Genomic DNA, 23,878 nt, shown 5'->3' on the forward strand with positions numbered 1-23,878 from the left:
GGCTGGGGCGGGGCCGAGCGCGGGGTGGGGCCAGGCCGGGGCAGGCGACGTCCCCGGTTCCAGTGTCCGGCCGGTGCGGGGCAAACGGGCTGTGTCGGGCACCGGGTGCCGCGGTGTATTATGGGCGTTGGAGTCTGGTCGCCGCGCGGCGCAAGCCCGGCTGCGGTGGGCGGACTACCACTCCCAGCATGCCCCGCCCCCTCCGTTCCCCTCTGGGGGCGGGGCGGTGGGGCCCGGTGAAGGGGGCGGGGCTGAACATCCTGCTCAGGGGGAGTTGAGGGGGGAGGGGCAGCTGAGGTAGGAGCTGTCCCAGGCCGGGGATCTGTCTGGGATGGAGGCTGGCAGGGGCTGCCTCGACCCACCCCCCAGTGCTGCTTACTCCCACATAGCATCCCATGAGGGGCCCTGGCTACTGGGCTGGTGTCGCAGGATTGAGAACACAGGCTGGCCTTCCCTTCCCTTCCCTTCCCTTCCCGGGAATTTACTTACCCTGGGGGCAGAATGGGGTTTGGAGCAATCCTGGTGATTCTGACCCCAGTTAGAGACTGACCATCAGCTTGTTCAATCTCATCTCTCAAAATCAGGGGGAGGGGCACTAAGAAACACAGGGTTTGATTGTTCTGGCCAGTCTGATTCTTGTCATTATTTATATGATTTATAATAACGTTATTCTTTATATTCAGGCGAGGCCTAGGAGCTAATGGATGCTTTTATCCTGTAAAGGAGGATAAAAATGAACTTGTAATGAACATAGGTCAGGGGTGGCCAACCTGGGGCATGTAGGGTAAGGAGTGGCACAGGCTGCAGCCTCTTGTGTGTGGCACTTGACTGGTTGGGGGAGGGACAGGTAATACATCACCAGATGCAGCAGATCAGGTCATGAGGCCAGAGAGTGGGCATTTGGGGAGGGAACAGCATGCAGATCAGGTTGGACAGAGGAAGGGGATTGAGGTGGCTCTCAGAGGACATGAGGGTAACTTGTGGCGCACCTGTCAAAAAGGTTGGATCCCACTGACATAGTTAATGATACACAGTTTGTTTTGGTGAATAAAATTCTCTTTTGGTCTTTACAGGGAACAGTGTGTACCACCAAGTTAACAGTAATAATTATCTCTCAGGATTTTCTCCACAATTCACATTTTGCCAACAAAAAAATAAACATATACTGTATGTTCTGTTCAGTCTTGTCAGAACATATATTGCTAAGAAGAAAAAATAAACTGCAAACTCTTATTTTTAAGCTACTAGCTATAGCTGACAAACAGGGTCCGTGTCCCCTCATTTATGACAACATTGGTTATACGATGATTGCTGAAAATAATTTTTAAATAAAATTCTCAGTAGAAAACTACCAGACTTATGTTTTTATTCTCTAGCTGCTAATTGCTGCCCTCTCTTCGTACCTTTCAGTATCTTGTCCTGACAGTTAGGAGAATGCCTTTCTTTCTTATTCACTCTCATAAACTTTTTGGGCCTTTTAATCAAGTCTTGCCTAACAAAATAGCTTTGCTCTCCAAATGTTGACATTATGATGTAAATAAATAGATGTTGCCCTGGGCTGCCCTTTGGGCTGCTTTTGTATAACTTGATTTCACTTCATCGAGGGGCTTAAATGATCAGAAATGCCAGAAAAAAACTTGAAATTTTCTGTAGTCTTGAAAATTATTAGCAGTGACCATTTTTTCCCTGGCAATTTATAGCCTTGCCACTCTATACTTAAATATAAATGTTTTCCTAAATTCCAGTATTTGTTTGGTATTCCCTTTTATTGATATTTATCTTGTATGTTAATATAGTTTAGTCTTCCTGCTGCTATTTCGCAGCTTAGGAAGGATGAAAGCTTGACTAACATCTTTCCCAGCTATTTAGTTGATTCACTAAAGATGTGATTAAACAAACTTTGGTGTCTTGCATATTTCTGGGATCATGATTCCCAGCTATAACAGCACTCCATCCTTCCTAAATGATAAACTTTCTTTTCTCATTTATTGATATGGGCGGCAGAGAGTGAATTTGCTGTTCTCTATACCACATGCCTTTATGTGCAACTCAGATCTTTCCATAAACATACAGGTCTTTATTCTCTCTTACTCTTTCCTCAAAGCTTTCAATTTTCTACATTTTTTTTGTTTTCCTATGATATATCAGTCCTCTCTGGGGGAAACTTCATCTTCCTTCCTCAGCAAACAACTTATCTTCTGTAGGTTCCCTACAATTGAGATAACCTTTCTTTAATTGTTTCACATGCCACATAATAAATTTCGAGTGGCAAATGAGGTGACCTTTTTCTTCACTCCTACTTTTCACCTTGCTGTATTCTTTTGAATTGGGCAGGATTTGATTGCATGTAGTTTCAACACTTTATTTCAGGTTTATCTGACAACTAACACTTTAAAATACCATCCCCCCCCCTCTGGATTTGGCTTTTAAAAACAATTTTAGTATTATTTATCCTCCCTGTTTTCCTCTTAATCTTGTTGAATTTTTTTTTTTTTTTTGACAGGAGACCCACTTTGATTTTTGTCTTTCCTCTGCTTCCTTAAAGTTACTGTAAGGCTATTGACTGTACATGAATTTACTGCTTGGAGAGAAAGGAAAGAAAAGCTAGAACTAGACCTTGTTTTTATCTAACTGCTCATAGCCATAATTGATTCTAACTGAATTATGAGCCAGCTGTATCACGCTACAATTTGGTAATTTTATTTCAGTTGGGAATGTTGAGAAAAATTACATGATGAGTATATAAGTCATGGCATCTGCAGACATAGAAGCAACTACCTAAAATTAAAAAGCATCCATACTTAAGCCTCGTTGATGCACACATTTTGACTGGTTTTAATTGAACCAAATTTAAAACCATTCTGGATACTCTTAGTTTTTGGCTTAGGAGTGACTCTATTTTAATTTATCTCAAGTCTCTTCGTGATCAATTTTTAGGTAAACCAAAATAAATCAATTGTAATCTGAAATAATTGAACACAACCTTTTGCACTGGTTAAATCATCTTGATTTAATAATCATGCTTGAGATTAAACTCGTACAGCTTTATTTGCAGATAGGGCATACACTAATTCTCAGGACCCTTTTTATCCTTCAAGAACAGATCTCTTCTTGCCAAAAAAAAAAAAAAAAAAAAAAAATGAAAAGCGAATGGGGTGGAGAGAGTGAAGGTGTGAGGGTGGAATTGCAGTAATTAGTTGCTTATCAATACTACACTTTATTTGCTACTGTAAAATGGGAGCTGCATCATTTCTAACTTTGATATGTACACAGTACTGTTAGGTATCTCTGTGCAATAAGTATAAATTCAAATAATGACACATACAGCTACCATTAGGGGTGTGTACTTAAGGACTTATGTGCATTCTTTGTCTGTTGATATTTTTCCCTGCTGTAGAATGGTGAAACTAGAAAGCATCAATATTGCAGTTTTTTAAAGATAAAGGAATGTTTTATCTGTGAGGCTCAGAAACATGTAAAGACCTCAGGTTATAATACAAATACACAGGAAACACACATTTCTAGAGAGGGCCCTCAGAAAATGAAAGTTCCTGTGCTGAAATCATTATATAGTTAATATTGCACAACATTAAGGGCAGCACTATATACTGGTCTATATCCAGGCTTATTTATATACTATTAAAGAGTCTTATAGTGTAGAATGTAATAATTGTAAGCAAAACTAGCCATCCTACACTAAAATTAAGCAGCTCAGTTAAGCCTGTAATCGTGGAAATTCTGATATAGCTCAAGTTTTTCCTGTGACTTTTCTAGTCTATGTCTGTATCTTTAAAAAACCACATATTTCAATTCTGAATTTACACTATGATTTTCATCTATTTCGTCAAACTCAAGATTTGTAGTTGCTAGTCTGCTTCTTGATGTTTTTGGATATATTTCAAAACAGTAATCAGTTTATTTCACGTGCTACAGAAGATGGAAAATCTGAAGCAGATGAGAAGCAAGAGGAGCCCAAGGTTCTGTTGTATGAAGGCTGTGCCTTATGTTGTCAGATCAGTATATCTGATAGAGTCCCTGATTATTCTCTTGGACTAAATACCTGAAAAAGTTTTGTGTTCTGCAAAATTTGGAAGTACTTTTCCAATATGCAGTCAAATGATGTTGCTTGTTTAGTAATCCAGTCATGCCACAACCATACTATCATCTCTAAAGTTACTACTTTTGAACCTTGGAGCCAAGCGTTCTGCAGTAATATGAATTGATTGGCAGCTATATTCTTCCTCCCTACAAATAAAGTCCTCTATTTTTACTACTTTGACTTGAGTGGAGACCAAACTTAGAAGTTCAAAACCGGTTCACTTTATCTTGTCCATAAATTGAGGAACGTTTGACAAATGCTTTGTCTGATTCATGTACAGTGTTTGCTGAAGTAATTTTCTGCAGAGTCTCTAGAGAGTTCTGCAAGTGAACTCAGAAGACATCCTCACGATGTACAGTGTGATGTACACCTTTTAACTACCTTAAGATCATCAATCACTGTTCATGAAGAGCTTCTTTTTTTCTTAATCAGGATCTGCGCGCTTTCCATCTTGTTTTTGTAGAGTACTTCAATGTGACAATGTCATCTTCCCATACTTCTCTTTTTTCTGTTACTACTTACAGACTGCAACGGTAACATGAACAGTTTCCCTATATTTCTTTTTTTTTTGGTCTCTTATAGAGTTTTTCCTGTATTCTCAACTTCATGAAATTATTAAGAGACAGATTTAGGCCCTCGAAAACATCCTTTTGTAGCAGTATTTGGATATTTATTCATTATGATGTCCCATGATGGCTTTTATATTACTGGCAGTGTTAGCAGAGCAAATACTTTCGTACTTCCAGTCATTTGTAGTACTCTACATATTTCACAACTGATTCAGTACATCTGTCCTCTCTTGTTATAATGCTGGTTTAAAAAATAAAAATACATTGAGGTGTGTTTTTTTGCTTCCATCTGTAAATAACTGCCTGGCAAAGTGTTTCATTTATGGGTTTTTTTTTTTCTCCCTCGCACAGCTTGCATTACACTTTTGTATTAGGAGTGAGGAAAAGGCTTGCTCCAAGAATATTTGCTGGGTAACTGATATGATGTTCTTAACAGTGGAAGTTGTTGGCAAGCAGCATTTACATTGATTGAATACCAGAAGTGTGCATTGCTTGTGTGAGAGGTTGGTTATTTTTTTTGCGGACATTCAGGTGTCGGCTTATCTAAAAATGAAGTTATTGTTGTGAGTCTTAGATATGAATTGAAAAGTCCATTGTTTTCTTGATGACTGAAGAGATGAACTTTAGTATATACCACACTTCCAGATAGTGATGTCCCACAAGCAAAAGGGGTTTTTGATTAAGGTAATTTATTACAAGCATAGCCATTGTTGCTGTCATTTGCCGTGCATTCTTGAACTTCATTTACACTCAGGAAGAATATTTTTAATGTCTGCAAGACATTTCATATATGCAGAGAGATGCTTGGGTCATCCTTTTGCACTTGAGACTACATAATTGTCTGCGCCTGCAGTACATAGTGTCAGCCTCCCACTCCACTGAGGAGAGAGGGTGATTGGGGCCAGTCCAGAGGACTGCAGCATCAGGTGGGCAGCTGCTTTTCCTCTGTTGCTGACATTGGTTTCCACACTACATATTCCACTGCCAGGAAAGAGGCCATCAGAAGCAGCAGCCCACAAGAAAGGTCCCCTATACTCACTTCCTGTCTAATATTCTGCAATTCTTTATTGCAGTACCCTCTTGTGACTTGGGACAGTGATAATGCTCCAGGTGGTTACATAAGTTTATATGCCGGAGGTCTACAGTATATAGGATTTATAATTGGCTAATGTTACAAGATTTGAAAATTTTATTAGTGTTTTGACAGACTGAAATCCAGTTCAGCGGTGACATAATTTTAAATGTAATGCTAAAATTCTTTCAGTGTTTGTTCTGTGAGAGAGAACATTTTAGTTTTTCCCCAAGTGCTGTTCCTTTTTGCATTGAACCTCAAACAAACAAACAGGTATACCAATAAAGATTTTTTGGGCCAATACCGACGGCCAATTATTGACTGGCCATGTTGGCCAATACTGATCTGATTGCCGATATGCAGCCCAGCAGCATGGAGAGCAGTGTCCAGCAGGTAGGTCTGTTGGGGAGAAGGGGCATGGGGGAGGGAAGATGTGTGTGGGGGCAGATCAGGGCCTCTGTAATGAGGGAGGAAGTGGGGCAGAGGCAGGGGCAAGCACTGCCCAGCTGGTGTAGGGCTCAGGATGGAACCAGCAGCTTGTCCGGGGAGATGGAGATGGCTCCTGCCGCTGCATGCATCACCAGGGGAGGCGTGAGGGGGATGTGTCCCCCTGGATCTGTGCACAGGGGGACAGTGGGTTGCTTCTGCGTGCTTGGGTCCAGGGCTGCTCCAGTCTCTTCCTGGTGGCTGCGCTCAGGCTGGGTGGGGCAGGGCAGGTGGCAGCAGTGGGAGGGGGGCTATAGTGTAGCCCTCACTTCCAGCACTGCCACTGCTCACCGGCTTCCGGAGCGTAGCTGCTGGGATGAGGCCGGAGCAGTCCCAGCCCCGAGCACACAGTGGCAGCCCAGCCGCACCCTGTGCACAGATCTGGGGAGGCACATTCCCTCAAGGGAAGCATGGGGGGGTGGGGTGCACAGCAGTGGGAATGCCCCCCCCATGCCCCTTGGACAAGCCGTTGGCTCCGTCCTGCATCCTGCCTCACTTTGGCTGGACAGTGCCTGCCCCTGCCCCAGGCGCAGCCCCACTTTCTTACTACTGGGGCCTTAATCTGCCTCCTCATGCCCCTTCCCTTGTCTTCCCTTCCCCACCCCAGGAATTATCAGCTGGATGCTGCACTTCTGGTTGCTCATGTGCTACATCTGTACGCATACACGTGGCATTTATCGGCAACATTATCAGCCACACCAGGCAAAAAAAGCTGATTGCCAATAATTCAATTTTCCTTTTTATTGATGTCAATACAATATGGACTGTGTATCTGGGCATCTCTACAAACATGCACACAAACATGCACATGTGGAAAGGAAACTTTCAGGAAAACTTTTTTTTCTTTTTTGGAAAGTCATACTTTTTTAACACTTAGTGTTAACGTTGTCATATGCTTAGTTGAAAATAAGGGTTTACTTCTGTAGAGAATAGGTAACATGTTTCTAGCACTCCTTTAGATCTTAGTCTTGAAACCTTGCATTGGAGAAGATTTTTCCCTTCCCTAAACAATCCTGATTATAGCTCTCATTTGTTTTTTTGCTTTGGTGATGCATTCTGAAACTATGCATTTTGAAAAGTGGCTTTTAGGCCTTATTGAAAGTAATGGTAAATTTAAAATCCAGGTTTTTATTTTAATGTTTTCTAAGTGTAAACCATATATGCAGTTGTTCCTGAATCTGTAGGTAGGCATACATTTCAAAATATTGGAACTTAACTGTTTTAAATTAATTTAAATTGTAGCTTGAAAAATTTTAATTTCAGTGATGATATCTTTCTGCACTGGCCAAGCATACTCCATTTGAACAGGTTCAGCAGTAATATTTTCAGCATGCTCCTTTTCTCTCCTCTCACACCAAACTCATTGCCTAATTTTTTGTATGGCACGTAGGTTTCAATATCTAAGCGTAGCCATTTCATTGCTGAAAAATAAACTGGGCACATCAAGTGACTCAGTTTTCTTGCTGTATCACCGTGTTTCATAGGAGACTGTTGCCAACATTTGCGTTCAGATGAGTCTTCTATCTGTTCTAGATTTGTAAATAAATAGGCATGTAAAAAAAATCCCCAAATAATGTCTTGATGGGAATTTTGCTAGTTTTTTTCAAATATAAAGGTTAGATGTGGCCCTTATTCAGTTTAAATTAATTTGTTAGGAGCTGTGAGTATCAGATATAGATTGTTCCCACTTGCCCAAATGAATATTCCAAATACTTTAATGGAGGCATTCAGACTTCCAGTTACTAATTTATTTTAAATAAGACTATCAGATTACAGTGAGGCTGTGGTGTATCCAGGAGTTATATTTGGTTTCAACTTCTGACATCTTCCAATTCTCACAGTTTTGTCAAATTAATTCTTTTTAGCCTTTTTTTTCTTTGTTGAAGACCAAAGAAGATATTTTTGACAGCCAGAACTAAATTGATTTTGCAGGTGCACAGGTAGTTTGGCAACATCTCGGGTCTCCAGTCTCCCAGAAGTATTGCAAGAGCAGCCACACTGGAAGAAGATTGATTCGCTTCTTAAGTCACATGCCTAAAATTTGGATGTTTCACCCACATATTGTAGAATTCCATTATTTCATTCAGTCTAGCTTTTGTTTGACCTTTGTTCATTTTTGCTTGAGAAGGTCTTGGAGGTACAGAATGACTTGTACCTTAAATATTATGTGTTTTGTCTGGAAACATCAAATATCTCCTCATAATGATTGTCAAGTAGTTGGTGAAGGGCATTCAACAAATCTTGACATTATGTAGCTTCTTTACCTTTATTTTATATACTCTGTTTTCATTTATATTGTGAATCATAGAAAATTAGGGTTGGAAGGGACCTCAGGAGGTCATCTAGTCCAAATGCCTGCTCAAAGCAGGACCATCCTCAACTACATCATCCCAGCCAAGGCTTTGTCTAGCCATGTCTTATATACCTCCAAGGATGGAGAGGCCACAACCTCTCTGGGTAACCTGTTCTAGTGTTTTACTACCCTCCTAGTGAGAGAGTTTTTTTTCTAATATCTAACCTAAACTTCTCTTACTGCAACTTGAGACAGTTGCTCCTTGTTCTGTCATCTGCCACCACTGAGAACAGTCTAGCTCAGGGACAGGCAATTATTTCAGGTGGAGGGCCGCTTACTGAGTTTTGGCAAGCCGTCAAGGGCTGCATGACAGGCATCCAGGGGCAGATAAATATTAACTTTCTAAATGTTAAGGGGCACCATAAGCCAGACAGAATGGCCTGGCGGACTGCATCTGGTCCCCGAGCCGCGTTTTGCCCACCCCTGGTCTAGCTTCATCCTCTTTGGAAGCACCCTTCAGGCAGTTGAAGGCTGCTATTAAATCCCCTTTTAGTTTTCTTTTCTGCAGATTGAATAAGCCCAGTTTACTCAGCCTCTTCTAAATCATGTCCCCCAGCTACCTCACCATTTTTGTTACCCTCTGCTGGACTCTCTCCAATTTGTCCACATCCTTTCTGTAGTGGCAGGGGCCCCAAATAGCACAGTACTCTAGATGTGGCCTCACCAGTGCTGAATAGAGGGTAATAATCTCTTCCCTTGATCTGCTGGCAGTACTCCTGCCAATGCAGCCCAGTATACCATTAGCCTTCTTGGCAACAAGGGCACACTGTTGGCTCATCAGATAATTGTCCACTGTAACCCCCAGGTCCTCTTCTGTAGAGCTGCTGCTTAACCAATTTGGTCCCATGCCTGTACTAGTTAATTGGATTGTTCTGTGCCAAGTGCAGGACTTTGCACTTGTCCTTGTTGAACTTCATGAGATTTCTTTTGGTCCCAAATGATTATTGGATTAATGGCAACTATATAAGAGGGTTAATAACTGGGCCTTAATTCAGGCAATGTTTTGGAGCATTTTTCTGGTTTTTTAAATTAAACTACAGATACAACACCCGAATTATGTATTCTTACATTACAGCTAGTAATTCTCTGTGTCTCTCTTATTTTGCCCCCAATTCTGAATTTGGGAAACTCTGTTCTTTCACTACTACATATTTATAATGTAATCATTCTGAAGGTTCTTCTGACTTTTGTTATGTCTTTTCAGTGCTCTAAATGATTTCTTTGCTTTCAAAATTACCATTTTAAATAGTTTATTGCTGTAAGGGTTTCTTTTTTCTTTTTCTTTCTTTGCTGGCAGAGCACAATTTTGGTTCTGACTAACAAAAAATGGGCTTAATTTAGTTTGGTATAATAAGACTCAAACTAGCCCAAACTGATAAATTGGTGACCAGATGTCTGTCCTCAAATTAAGCTACAGCAGGGTTGATGTGAAACCAAATTTACAGTTCAACAAAGTGATTCCCTTTAGATATAAGATACGTTTTATGATCCCTGGCAGACATGTTTATCAAACATTATAGAATCATAGAAAATTCGGGTTGAAAGGGACCTCAGGAGGCCATCTAATCCAACCCCCTGCTCAAAGCAGGACCATCCTGAACTAGATCATTCCAGCCAGTGCTTTGAGAGTATCGTGAAAAATCATAACAGCAGACATTAAACCTGTTTAAACCCAGTTAAAAATGGCAGATAAGCCACAAAGAAGCTACTCATTTTACAGCAATTTCTTTGTGGCACAGAACTATCCCCTAGGCAGCTGGGGGTTCAGGAGCTCTGCAAATTTAACATATGATTCAGTGTCTGAAAGCCCAAACACTTAAAGGGTGGGCTGCAGCTGACAGTGTGCCCTGGGGCTTAGATCTCCAACTGCAGGTGTGCCTGTTAAAGGTCTGGATGTACGGGCAATCCAGCATCAGAGACTGCGCCAGCAGTTCTGTAATTGGGATCTTACAAACGCTAGCAGGGCAATTTTGGTATCTGGGATAAAATTAATCAGATCCCAATTGTGTGACTACATTAATGTCATTCAGGGCCCTTTGCGATGTGGAAGTATCTTGCAATAATTTTACTGTGGCCAGTTGGTATGTTAGTTTGTCACATGGCACACCTAAGGCATGGTGAATATAATGTCTGCCAGGGGTCTATGATTCTTCAGATTTCCAGAGATATCTTTAATGTTTTATCCACTATGATGAGACAATCCAAACTTGTATGTCTAAAAGGTATTCCTATAGTTGGGAATGCATTTTGTTAATATTAGTTTACAGCAGTGTTGTTCTATATGAAAAAAATCTGAATTGTGCTGTACTTTTAGTGTAGTCTTAATTTGAATACCTTGTATAGTCTACCCTCAAACTCTGTGCTTTGTGTAGTGTTTGTTTGGAGAATCGTTTTATAATACTGAAGTGGAGGTATGAGGACTATGTTTTTCACTTGCATTTTGTTTTAGCATCTGGTCAGAGAATAATATTCCCATGCTGGAATGCTTTAATGACTAGTATGAGCTAGGCATATAGGGCCCTGCCAAGCAAAATTTCGTGGAGGAGTATTCTGTTTATAGGGTTAGCTGTTTCTTCAGGTAAGGCTTAATCATGCAAATGTAGACTACCATACATAGTTTTATTGAATTTCATAGGAAACCTTACCATAGTAATAACCATATTCAGTAGTGTTTACAGACAAATAGGGCTGTAAGGGACTCAAGAAGTTGTGTGGTCCAGTTCCCTGCTCAGGATAGGTTAATTCCCATCCAAAGTATCCCATACAAATGTTTGTTTAGCCAAGGGGTTCCCAAATTTTTTATGCCGCGGCCCAGCAGTCACAGCTGACTGTGGTCGGAATTTCTGGCCGGAAAATAGGTAAGGATACCCCACCCCTTGGGCAGAAGGTGGGCCAAACCCTGTGCTGCCGTAGGCCCTGCAGAAGGAGCCGTGGCCTCTCCTCCTGGTTCTGGGGGGCCATGGTTTGCCAGCCCGGCAGCTGGTCTGCCACAGCCCGGCACCAGGCCCTAGCCTGGGGATTGAGAATCCTGGTTTAGCCTGCTCTTAGTGATGTATTTGTCAGATTGCATGCCCAGTGCCTAGACTGTACTTAACCACTAGCTTTGCACCCTAACCAGTTGTATTTTAGCAGCAGTATTTAACTTTGGATATGTTGGGGAAAAAAAATCTATTTACTATTTCTGAATGAGCCTCAGATGTACCTTTGTGAATGGGAAGAATTTTAAAACAAACACATGTTAAGAATCTTGCACAAGACTCAAAAGCATGCAAATAATTTTGTATTTAGTAGAGTTGATCCAGGAATATACTTGAAGAAAATTCTTTATTTTTTTGTAAGTTCTTACTAATTCCCAGACTGTGGTGGGAATAAAGGTGATGAAAAATAGTATTAACTTGGCTTGTACAACATAGCTTTGTGGTGATGTTAGGGTTTGTTTTTTTAATAACAACATGAATATATTACATCTCATTTAGAGCTATAGAAACTATAAGAGACAAAACTAATTATTTTCCCCCCCTTTAGATTTTCAGCTGAACTCTCATCTGTCAACACTGGCAAATATTCACAAGATTTACCACACTTTGAATAAGCTGGTAATGTCATTTCTTAATTTAATTAGTTATTTATTCTAGCATGCATTTATTTGTCTTTTGAAATCTTTAGATTATTACATTTCAAAGAATTTTTTTAGGGAGAGGGGATGGTGGGCAGATTAAGAAAAAGGAAGTTCACAGGTTTTACAACTAAACAATCAAAAGATGGGCAGTGGCAGTGAAGGTTGCTTGTGTATGCAGAAGGGGCAGGGACAGGGACAGAAGTTGCACACACATTGTTTTAAGTGATCAGAAACTGGTCTAAACCTGTAACAGAACAGAAGTTTAGTGCACATAACCCAGTTTCAAAATGGCTGAAACTGGTTAAAATTAAACTTGGTTGAATGTAGTATCAGACTTAACTGATTTGGGTCAAACTGGTTTATGGAACTTTTGTCCCAGACCCCTTCCTGGTTTTAGTTAAATAAGTCTTCCAGCATCCCAGCCTGCTTTTCAGCCCTGGGCTGGTCTGTGCGGTCTACTCCAGAGAGCAGGGCTGGCCCTGCCCCTCTGTTCTTTAGCCAGAGTGAGGGTGGGACTGTCGCCAGATGCCTGGCAGCATGGCCCCCTAAGCTGAAGGGGCAAGGAGGGAACGATCCCCTCCTCTTCCCCCCCTTCCACCGGCCCCCAGGACTGCAGCTGGGTCTGCTTTGCCAGGGTGGAGCAGCCTTTATTATGGTCCCCTCTGGCCCCCCTTGCTGCTCCAGTAGCAGGGGTGGGGGCATGACCAGACACTGGGCAGCATAGCCCTGCCATCTGCTTGTCTTGCCCAAGCCTGGGGCTGAGCCAGGCTGGCCTGCGAGTGCTGCTGAGGGTGGGATGTGGAGGTACTGGCCTGGACTGGGCCTTGGGGACAGGGGCCTTCCCAGCCAGTTGGAGCTTCAATTGGGGCTGCAGAAGCTGTGTGTCTAGGTTGCCCCTGGCTCCCCTCATGCCGGCGGGGCCAGGCTGTCACAGAGCCACAGCTGGATGAGAAGGGCCCTGCCTCTGTGATCCAGGCTGGCCCCTCCGCACCTACCCTCAGCAGTGCCTACAGCTGACCCAGCTCAGCCCTGGGTGAAGCAAGTGGATAGTGGGGCTGGTCTGGGCTGGGTTATGGGGCAGGGCCCTTCCCAGCTGGCTGCAGTTCTGTGATGGCCTGGCATGCGTGGGCAGTGGCTGGCTGGGCAGGGGTGCAGAGGCGACGCTCCTACAGCTGTGGGCGGGTGCCTTGGCAGCTGGACTGGCCATGTGGGATGAATCCTTTGTGTCCGTGGCTGCCTGGCCCAGCTTGGAAGCGCTGGTGGGCCTGGAGCCTGGCAGCTACCCATCATGCAAGCCCATGTGCCTACCGCCATGCCCCCTCCATGGTGCTTGCTTACCTGTTTGTAGCTGCTACATGAGATGGAGGAGCAGGCACAGTGCAGGGGGTGTGGCCGTGACAGCGGTTGCAGGCAGATGAGCCCCCACAGCAGGCAACCGCCAGGCTTCAGGCCCGCTGGCACCTCTGAGCCAGCCCAGTTAGCTGTGGGCATGAAGGACTTGTCCCATGCAGCCAGTCCAGGTGCCAGGGTGCCCACCCGCAGCTGCAGAGGCATCATCTCCATGCTGCTACCCAGCCAGCTGCCACCCATGTGCTCCAGGCTGGGCTGTCACCAAGCTGCAGCTGGCTGGGAAGGGTCTTGGCCTGCTATTTGCCTGCCTCACCTGGGGCTGAACCAGGCTGGCTGCAGGTGCTGCTGAGGGTGGGTGCAGAGGGACCAGCACAGGTTGGGCTGGGCTGAGGGGGCAGGGGCCTTCCCAGCTGGCTGTGGCTCCATGACAGCTCAGCCCAGCCTGGGTGCGGAGAGCCAGGAGCAATCCAGGTGCCCAGCTCCTGCAGCCCCAGGTCAAGCCACAGCTGGCTGAGAAGGGCCCTGCCCCCACAGCCCAGCCCCTCCAAACCCACCTTCATCAGCACCTGTGGGACCCTACAGTCCTAGTCCCAGCCCCAGGTGAGGCAGGTGATGGTAGAGCCATGCCAGCCGGCTGTGGCAATGCCCCTCACCATGCAATCGGCCAGCAGGGTGGAAAGCCAAGCTGATACCAGCTGTGGTGCCTGTGCCCGCGAGGGGAGTTTAATCCTCGTCTCTGCTTCAGCTTTACCTGAGGCTGCTGCCCTGCCCAGCTCTGGCCAAGCCTCCCACTGTGTAAGCAGCCAGCGGGTTAGAAAGCTGGGCAGACCTTGGTTAGGGTCCCTGTGCTGCTGGGAGAGAGGGGAGATGGGAGTTTAATCCCCCTTCTTCCCCCAGCTTGCCTGAGGCTGCCCTGGCTGGTGTCTGGTCATGCTCCTCACTCCGGGACAAACCTGCTCTGGGAAGGGCTGCTTTCCCCTTCCCCCTCCTGGCACACCCCACCTGGGGTCCCTGCAGGCCAGGGCGGGGGTTTAAACCCTTCCCCAATCATATTCAGCGGCCCACCCCCTGTCAGCTTCCCTCCAGCCTCTCTTGTGGCTGCTGCTGAAAGGAAGGGAGGGCTTGCTCTAGTGCCCCTTGGCCTGAGCCAGTACAGGCATGTGGCTGCATTTCCGGAATCAAAAGTGAATCCCTATTTAGTTGCAAATTGGTTCAATCTACACAGGTTAGACTAACCTGCAAAGATTGAATCAATTAGGTTCAGGCTTTTTGACTGTCTGTACTTAGCCAAGGAGTTGGAATTAAGTTGAGCTGTGTTCAGTGGAGCTGTTGACTCATAATCAGGTTCCACACAAGCTTTCATGTGTACTGTGGTGTATGCATAGTGCTTGTGTCTACAGCTTTCAGCTTTGTCAGATTCTTCAAGATGCTTGCCTCATTTGTTATGCATAATCACTAAACTTTCAACTCTGCATTGTAGCTAGCTGTGGATCCATGCACAGCATAACCTTTTTCAGTTGTCCGCTTCATGAGTTTTATCAAAATGTGTGTTCAGATTAGAGTTTTTCTTAAGGGCTCATAATTTAGTCCATTTTATTAGTTTTCCTAGGAACACGTAATGCTACTTTTGCTAAATTGGAGTTATATTTGTATTGTATTTCACCTTTTTTTTTTCACAGCTAGCTAGTAGTTCTTTCAGCAGTAGAAAAATTTAAAACAGCATTGTAGGTATTTTATAATGAGCTCTCTCTCTCAACCAGCTGAATAGTGTTTGATTAAGCTTTAAAATATTAAGGAAAATTACCATTGGTACATTCTAAGCCTAGAACATTTCATCTCATAAGGGTATAGTTACAAAAAATACAGAACAACTTGAAAATGGATTCCACGTACACACATGCAAATTATCTGGAAGAATTTTCCCAAGTTTGTTTTCCTGGTAGAAAAACTTAACTGGAGACTTGAATAGACATTCAAACACTGGAGCAGAGAGCTTGCAGTGCAGATGCTGCAGAGCCAGGGGGCCCCTGTGCACACATCTCAGCATGCTCTGCAGGCTCTCTCCATCTGCCTGGAGATAAACGGCACTAGTGCACAGGGCATACCTGCTTGGCTGACCCTAGACTGCTCAAGGTCAGCCTGTGTCTCCCTGCAACACACAACATGTGGGGATTGTGCAAGGGAGCATGTTCTGTTCCCTGCTCAGCTAGAACAATACAGTGTATCCTGAGTGACAGACTTCCTCTGTGGGAGAGGGGGTAGGAACAAAATACCCTGGGATGCTGGAGGACTGTGATGCAGCTTCTCTCAGAAGGGAAAGTGTATACATGTTTACTGTCCCAGGAGAAATTCTCCTGGGAGTGATTTTTAACTGTGGTTCTTCCCTGGTTATTTTTCTCCCAAGGCAGCCATTTTTGTTCTTGGAGAAAAATCCTGAACATCTGTGCGCTCATGGTTTCCACTGGGAGAACAATGACTCTTCCAATAGAAACTGAATGTCAGTATGTGGCCAGACTAGAAACATTTAATGTAACCTTAACTAAATTTATAAAAATGAAATGGGCTATCAAGTAGTGCTTAAATTCTGAACAGCCAAGCAATCGTATCCTTTAATTGCATTAATCAAAATGTCTTGCAGAATCTGACAGAAGACGTTGGTCAAGACGATCACCAGACAGGTACTGAATAAATACATACTAGAAACATACTGTAGTAATTGAAGTGTGTTAATTAAAGGAAAGCTCATGAAAAATATTCAAATGAATGCTTCACACATCTAAATGAATATCTCCTAGAAAAGAATCAAAGCAGATTTGTTTTGTTTTTAAACAAGTGCTTTTAAAAAAGATATTTGTTTCTAAATTTACCAGTGGTAAAAGGTCTTCCTATACTTACTCAGATATAAGGCGACCCTGAATAGAAGATGACCCCCGAACAATTAGGTTCTGTATATGGAAAATGTATAAATATGTTACAGTTTTCCAGGTGTAAAATCTATTTATTGGAGGTTTGCCTTGAATTTAATCTCTTCCCACTCCTATAGCAGGGAAAATATATCTGGGGAGGGTGGGGTCAGGTGCCCTTCTTGCTCTCTCCCCCGCAACTTCTTCCCCCTGCAGCCTGTTCCCACTCACCTTTATTATCAAGTCCTGCTCTTCCTGAGCATGTGGAAGTGAGGTGCAAATTTGAAAACACTTTTATCTACATTTGAAAAACTTTTATCTACACACACTTTGTTAGAATGATAATGGGGGAAGCATCAGAAGAAAGCGGGAAAGTGGGAAATTTTTGCAGATTTTGTGTGAGGAACTGTTTGTGGAGGATAGGTCTATATGGGACAGGGTGGAAGGGGAAGTGGGCTTGGACATTGTTGATATATTGTGGGAGAGCAGAAAATTGTATTAAAGCATGAGGTTTCGAAGGGCTGGGGATACAAGGTTTGAAAGAAAAGGGAAGGATTTTGAAGGAACTAAGAGGGAAAAGACAAAGTAACTGAAGTGATTTGTCGGAGCATCAAGCAAAGTGAATGTGGAGAAAAGGGTAATGGGGGAAGATTTAAAAGGGGAACATGTAGAGCTGTTGTGGAGAATGGTGAGGAAGATTTTAACAGTCAGAGAGATGGAATGTAAGGTGGGGTTTTGAAAAAACAGCAAAATGCCCATGGGAGAAGTGTGTGGGGGAAGAATCGGTGGTCCATGTATTTTGGGAATGCAGCTTTGCACAGGAGGTTTGGAGGAAAGCACAAGAGATTTGTAAACATTTTAGAAGTGAATGATAAGAAATTTTGAGACAGCGATGTATGGGTTGGTTAAGAAAGGGCAGGAAAAAGGGAAGGTACAGGCATGGGTGATCTTTGTTAATGCAGCACTGTGGAAAGTGAGGAACTGTCTCATCATGAAGGGAATGGATTTTACTATGAAAGAATGTTTATAGCTAGCCCTGTTTGAGCTCAGATATTACATGCAAAGGGATGAGGAGGAGGAAGATGAGAGTAAGAGGGAGGAGATGTGGAGGAAAGGTAAATGAAAATATGTATTTCACTTGAGGGAGTGCCTGAAATAGTGAGGCGAGAGAGAGGGGGGAGGCTAGGAAAAGGGATAGTTGTGGAACGAGATAATGTTATTGTAAACTGTTAAGAGATGAAGAGGAGTTAATATGTTATGAAGCTTTGTTGGATTATATAATGTTTGCTATTTGTAAATATAAGAAGTTTTGGTTTTTAATAAAATGTTGAGAATAATAATAATAAAAAAAGGTTCCCATCATTACGTTTGCACAGTATGGGCCATGCATTTTATTTAATTAGCTTTGTTGTTGGTTTCCATTACTGAACACATGCTGCTTTTGGAAGCAGTTTAATGATAATGTATTTAATGAGGTTTCCTTTTGCGCAAATATAAGACAAGGGGCTTGTTTTCCCATGCTGATTGATGGGAGGGGAACCTTGTCCTGTATTCAAGGAAATACAGTAATTGTTTCCATCTTTTTACTACTTATGAACAGTAATTTTTGAAAAGACCCTTTCTCAACGTGGCTCTCACTCCTGGGTCTCAGGTCTTTAACACAAGACTAATTTAATCCCCCTTGTTTTCTGAGAAGTTAAAAGAGCAGTAATGGAAACAGCAAAAGCTGGGCCCTTGCTGGCTGTTGTGCTCCACCTTGGCCTAACTGCTGCACTTCATGTAGCCCAGTCATCTCTATCTTTACTAAAATTGAGGAAGGAGCCTGCCTAAGGAATTGAACCTCCCTAACAGCTGTTTTGTCTCCTCTGTATGCTGTGTCATGTCCATCAAAGTTCATTCTTATTATGTAGCTTTGTTAATTATGTTTGCAGGTGCTATTTTAGGCACAGAAGAAAGTATGATGGGCCTGTAAGTATTTCTTGAGGTTCTTTAGGAAATTTAAGTCCAAAATTGGTCCTTCTGGAACAATTAATAAGGCAGGCACTTGAAGCTCAAGACTGAGTTGTCCAAGACAACTGAGTATAAGGCATTGGGGCAGACCAGTCTTCCAAATATGTCATTTGTGTGATTGAAAACATCTGTTACAGGAACTGTTGGCTGGTCTTGAGTTACAATCAAATGGAAATATAAGAGTTGCTAGTGAGAGGTCCCTGTGCCAAGCACCCCAAACTAGGAGTTTGCCATAGATGTGCGTCATGTGTTGAATGAACTGGTGAAAAAAGTTGTAGTAGATTTTGCATATATTTTCTGATTTAGACAGAAGGATTCCTATTAGTGCGGACAAATGTATGTCCATGAGCTCTCTGGCATTTTACACACTGATCAATACCTCTGCAGATCTGTGTTGTCATATTCTTTCAAGACGTTATGTTTTTGAAAGACCTCCTTAAAGATCAACACATTTAATGAAAATACTTTTGACCTGCTTGATTGCTGTGGGCTTCAGCTTTTTAGTTGAAAGGTCATTTTTCTGCTGGCTAAAAAATACTGACTGCAGATCATGGTGACTGAGTTTCAGGATGTGTTGACTTGATTTGCATATGGAGGCAGTCCTTGATTTATGACTTTTGGAGTTAGGACATTTGTAAATTGACACTGTGGGTCGAGGTTCCCATGTTGGTTTTGCCTTTACCACAGTTGACACAGCTGTGTCTAGCTGGTAAGTCTGTTGTGGTGCGGGGGAGGGAAGGGATGTGGGAGGGCAGATCAGTGCCTCCCACAGCGAGGGAGGTATTGGGGCTGGGACCGGGACCTGGGCTGCAGCAAGCACTGCCCAGGGACGGGGTGGGGCACCACTGTGCACCACTGATCTGGAAGCTGCTCGTGTGGCGACTTGTCAAGTAGCTCTTGCTGCTGCTCCTGCTGCCGGTCCAGGAGGGTGTGGGATGGGGGGGGTGTGCCCCAGGATCTGCGTGGGGTTTGCAGGGCCAGGACTGCACCAGGTTGCGCTCCAGGTGGAAGGCAGAAGCTCTGGGAGCGGGGGCTATGCTCCTCCACTGCTTACCAAGCCAGACAAGCAGCACGCAGTGGTGAGAGCCAGCCTGGTCTTGCTGCACCTCCCGGACGAGCAGTGGCTTCGCCTTAGCTGGGTGAGTGTTGGCAGAGCATTGAGAGGCATGTGCCTCTGGACTGGGGTGGGGCAGGTGGCGGAGCGGGGGTTATCGGGGGGTTGCAGTGAGTTTTTGAGTGGCACGTGCCCTGCCGCCGCTCACCCAGCTGGGGTGAAGCTGCTGCTCGTCCGGGAGGCATGGGGAGGCCGGGCTGGCTCCTGCCGCTGCATGTTGCTTGTCTGGAGGCAGTGCAGTGGCTCAGTCTTGTGCCAGCCTTGCACCAGCCCGTTCCTAGAGCCTTTTGCCTTAAGCGCAGCCTGGTGCAACCCTGGCCCCATCTGTCCTGTACAGGTCCTGGGGCACACACCCCTGACCCATGCCCTCCGGGACTAGCAGTGGGAGCTGTGGCGAGAGCTGCCAGGCAAGCTGCCACATGAGCAGCTCCTGGAACAGCGACACGCAGTGGCACAAGCTGCCCCGCACCCTCCCTGGCCAGTGCTTGCCCCAGCTCAGGTCCGAGCCCCAGCCCCAATTCCTCCCTTGCGATAGCAGCATTGGTTGATCTACCCCACCCCGGCCCCCCAACACACGCACACTCCTTCCCTCCCCCTCCTCACAACAGACTTACCAGCTGGGTGCATCTATGTTAACCTTCATAAAGGAACCAGTCCTCCATTTATAACACTGTTTCTATGGGAGAATCGGTTCTGAGTTACAATATTTTGACTTGAGCCAGTTTTCAGGAACCAATTGTGTTGTAAGTCTGAGGACTGCCTGTAATAAATTTTAAAGGGCTCTGTTCTATGGACTTGTTTGACACTACTCTTAGCTGCTGTTTGATAGCCATGTTAATGGATCTGGTCTTCATTTAAATGTTATTTTCTTGCTAACGTGTATATCAAGGTTTCTCTTCACAATATGCTTAATTATTCTGAGAATCCTTTGACCTTTTGAAGAAGACAAGCCCTGAAGTCTGCACACTTTATTGCTTCTTGTGGTATCCATCTACTGGTTAATGTTGTTACAAAGTAGATTTAAATCCATTACACTGCATTTAAGACAGCATCATTTTTTAACTTAGTTTAAAGTTGAAAATGTAAGGCTAAAGTTTGTAATGACAGAAATTATTAGTGCCCTTTTTAAATGTCACTATTTAATTTTGTATCATGTGCAAAAGTACTATAGTTAAATTTTTTAAATTTATGTGCTTGCAGGATCAGGGTCTTATACGTATACTTTTCTTGTAAATTCAAATTTTTACAGCTTGAATTTGAAGTCAGGAAGAAAATACTTCTGAAGCAGAATGAAGGATAGAATAGGCCGCTATCTTGCTGAATTTGTTCTCATTTTCATGTTTGCTGCACTTGAGGTTTTGATGTATTTGTTAGGTTTCTTACTTGGTTTTAGAAAAAAACCCTAGCTTGTTAGGAATTTTGATTAGCCTTGTTGCTACTGCTCACTTAATGGCAGAACATCTTTTTTGTTTTTTCAAAGCAATTGCTTCAGTGTTAACAGTGCAACATCATGTAGAGGCCTATTGCACTAACAAAATAATGCTGACTCTTCTTTTTATTACATATCTGCCAAATTTTCCCACTTTTCTTATTGGACATTCTTGAAACTGTTTAATTGCTAGGAAAGCAAAGCAGGATGCTTACAGGTTTTTTTTTATTGGAGAAGGTGAACATTATACGTAGGGCTTCTACTTCTCTAAAGATACCATTGGTAACATTATCATTCACCTGCTAACCTCTCCTGATGTTTGAGGACTGTCCCACTCTTATGGAGTGTATATCTTGCACTTTGCTTTTCTGTGTCCTTTTCAGATCTTAATTGATTATCTTGAGTGTTTATTTCTGAGAACTTCCTCTCCTCTACATTTGAGGGAACTGAAGAGTGTGTTTGAAACAGTATTCATCTTTGGCAGGGCTTTGGGTTGGTGGTGCCACTTGGAAGCTCTGCCTTGCAAATGCTTGCTTCAAGTGTCAGAAATCATAAAGAACTAGGAAAATTCTGTCAGTCGTGAGTGGAGATTGAGGAGTAAGAATCTTTCAAGATACCTACAACTCTTTCACTGAAGAAGTTAAGTAATTTTCCTGTCAAGAATTTCATGAGATTATTGAAGTCAGTGGGTGTTGTGTGTATATTCAGAGGGCAATCAGACTATAACTTATCATAAGAGAAAGTTGGAGATAGAAATTACTTTAAAACAAGACAGTCTGCACAGGAAGTGTTCATATTAATTCCTCGGTAAGTGAACAAACTCTATTAACACTTGCTTTAAAAGAACTGATAGACTTTATGTTCAGATAGAGAAACCAGATAAGGATCCATTAAACCAAAATACTTAAAACCCATGACATTGAACATCATCCAAAAATAAAAATAAAACATTTTTAAAACAAAACTTCTGTGTTCGTAGTTTCTTGTAGTTTGTAGGTAGTCATTCAGTAAAGTTCAGTCAAAAATTTAGTCCAAATAAAACTAATAATCTCAAGAACAGACATGGTAGCTGACAAGGCATTGTTCTTTAAGAGTACTTGGACATACATTAGAATCATAGAATAATAAGGCTGGAAGGGACCCCGAAGGATCATTGGGTCCAGCCCCCTGCATGAGCAGGAAAGACATCTGGGGTCAGACAGTCCCAGCCAGGTGACCATCCACTCTTCTCTTGAAGACCTCTAGGGTAGATGATTGCACCACCTCTGAGGGGAGCTTGTTCCATAGTCTGGACACGCTAGTTGTAAAGAGGTTTTTCTTTATGTTCAGCCTGAAACTATCTTCCAGGAGTTTGTAGCTGTTGTTTCTAGTTTTCCCCCAGGGTGCCCTGGTGAACAGTTGTTCACTGAGCCCCTGATGTACGCCTCTGATATAGCAGTAAGCAGCAATCAGGTTCCCTCTCAACCCTCTTTTCTTTAGGATGAAGAATCCAAGATCCCTCAGTCTCTCCTCATGTGGCTTGCCATGCAAGTCCCTGATCATGTGGGTGGCCCTTCCCTGGACCCTCTTGAGCTTTAGCACGTCCTTGTTGAAGTGCGGCGCCCAGAACTGGACGCAGTACTCCAGCTGCTGCTGCACTAATGTTAAGTAAAGTGGGAGAATCACTTCTTTGGATTTACTGGAGATTCATTGATTGATTTTATTGGCCCTGGTGGCTACTGCGTCTCATTGCTGGCTCATATTCATGCTGGGGTCTATTGCTACCCCCAGATCCCTTTCATTTGTAGTGCTGGTCAGGTTAGCGATGCCCAGCCTGTAGGTGTGCTGGGGGTTCTTCCTTCCCAGATGCACCACTTCGCATTTCTCTGTGTTGAACCTCATCTGGTTCTGTTCTGCCCAACATGCCAGCCTGTCTAGGTCTGCTTGTATCTGCAGCCTATCTGCAGGTGTGTCCGCACAACCCCATATCTTGGTGTTGTCTGTGAACTTGGTCAATGGGCTTTTCACCCCCTCTTCCAAGTCATTGATGAAGATATTGAACAGCATTAGGCCAAGTACCAACCCCTGGGATATGTCGCTGCCCACATCTCACCAGGAGGACACCGATCCATTCATTTGGACTCTGTGTCCTACCCTGCAACCAGTTTCGCACCCACTTAATGGTCCCACAGTTGAGCCTGATGTCTTCCAGTTTTCTGATCAGTACCTTGTAGGGTGCCAGGTCAAAGGCTTTCTGGAAGTCAAGATATGATATCAACTGCTTTTCTCTTGTCCAGGTGACGAGTCACCTGATCATAGAAAGAAATGAGGTTGGTCAAACAAGACCTGCCTGCGACGAAGCCATGCTGGCTGTCATTCAGTATCATGCTTTCTGCAAGCTTGTCACATATAGCCTTTTTGATGAATGTTTCTAGGATTTTCCCTGGAATAAAAGTTAAGCTCATTGGCCTGTAGTTTCACAGGTCTTCACATTTCCCTTTCTTGAAGATGGGCAGAATGCTGGCCCCCTTCCAGTCCTCTGGGATTTCTCCAGAGGCCCGTGATTTTTGAAAAGGGGCTCTGCGACTACTTCGGCCAACTCTTGCAGCAGTCTTGGGTGGAGTTCATCTGGTCCAGCTGATTTATATACGTCTAATTTCTGTAATTGATCATACACCAGTTCTATGGCAATGGTGGGAACAGTGTCAATCCTGCCCTGCTCATTCTGTGCGCTACCTGGCATGCTGTTCCCCTTGGTCTTGTGAAAGACTGAAGCAAAGTAGTCATTTAGGAGTTCCGTTTTTTCCTGAGTGGTAGTGACCAGGTATCCTGAGGCATTGAGCAATGGCCCCATGCTCCCATTAGTTTTCCTTTTATTCCCTATGTAGCTAAAGA

General features: G+C 43.7%; 1 protein-coding gene across 1 annotated transcript in view; it reads left to right on the forward strand.

The window, feature by feature from the left end:
• The window catches only part of DCUN1D4 (defective in cullin neddylation 1 domain containing 4), an 85,396-nt gene that overhangs the window by 549 nt on the left and 60,969 nt on the right, over positions 1-23,878 (forward strand). The window contains exons 2-3 of the mRNA XM_019526353.1: positions 12,105-12,175; positions 16,187-16,226. Coding sequence (XP_019381898.1) covers positions 12,105-12,175; positions 16,187-16,226 — 111 coding nt within the window. The remainder of the gene's footprint in view (positions 1-12,104; positions 12,176-16,186; positions 16,227-23,878) is intronic.

The sequence above is a fragment of the Gavialis gangeticus genome, unplaced genomic scaffold (assembly GCF_001723915.1).
Source record: "Gavialis gangeticus isolate Ggan-Ray unplaced genomic scaffold, GavGan_comp1, whole genome shotgun sequence".
NCBI lineage: Eukaryota > Metazoa > Chordata > Crocodylia > Gavialidae > Gavialis > Gavialis gangeticus.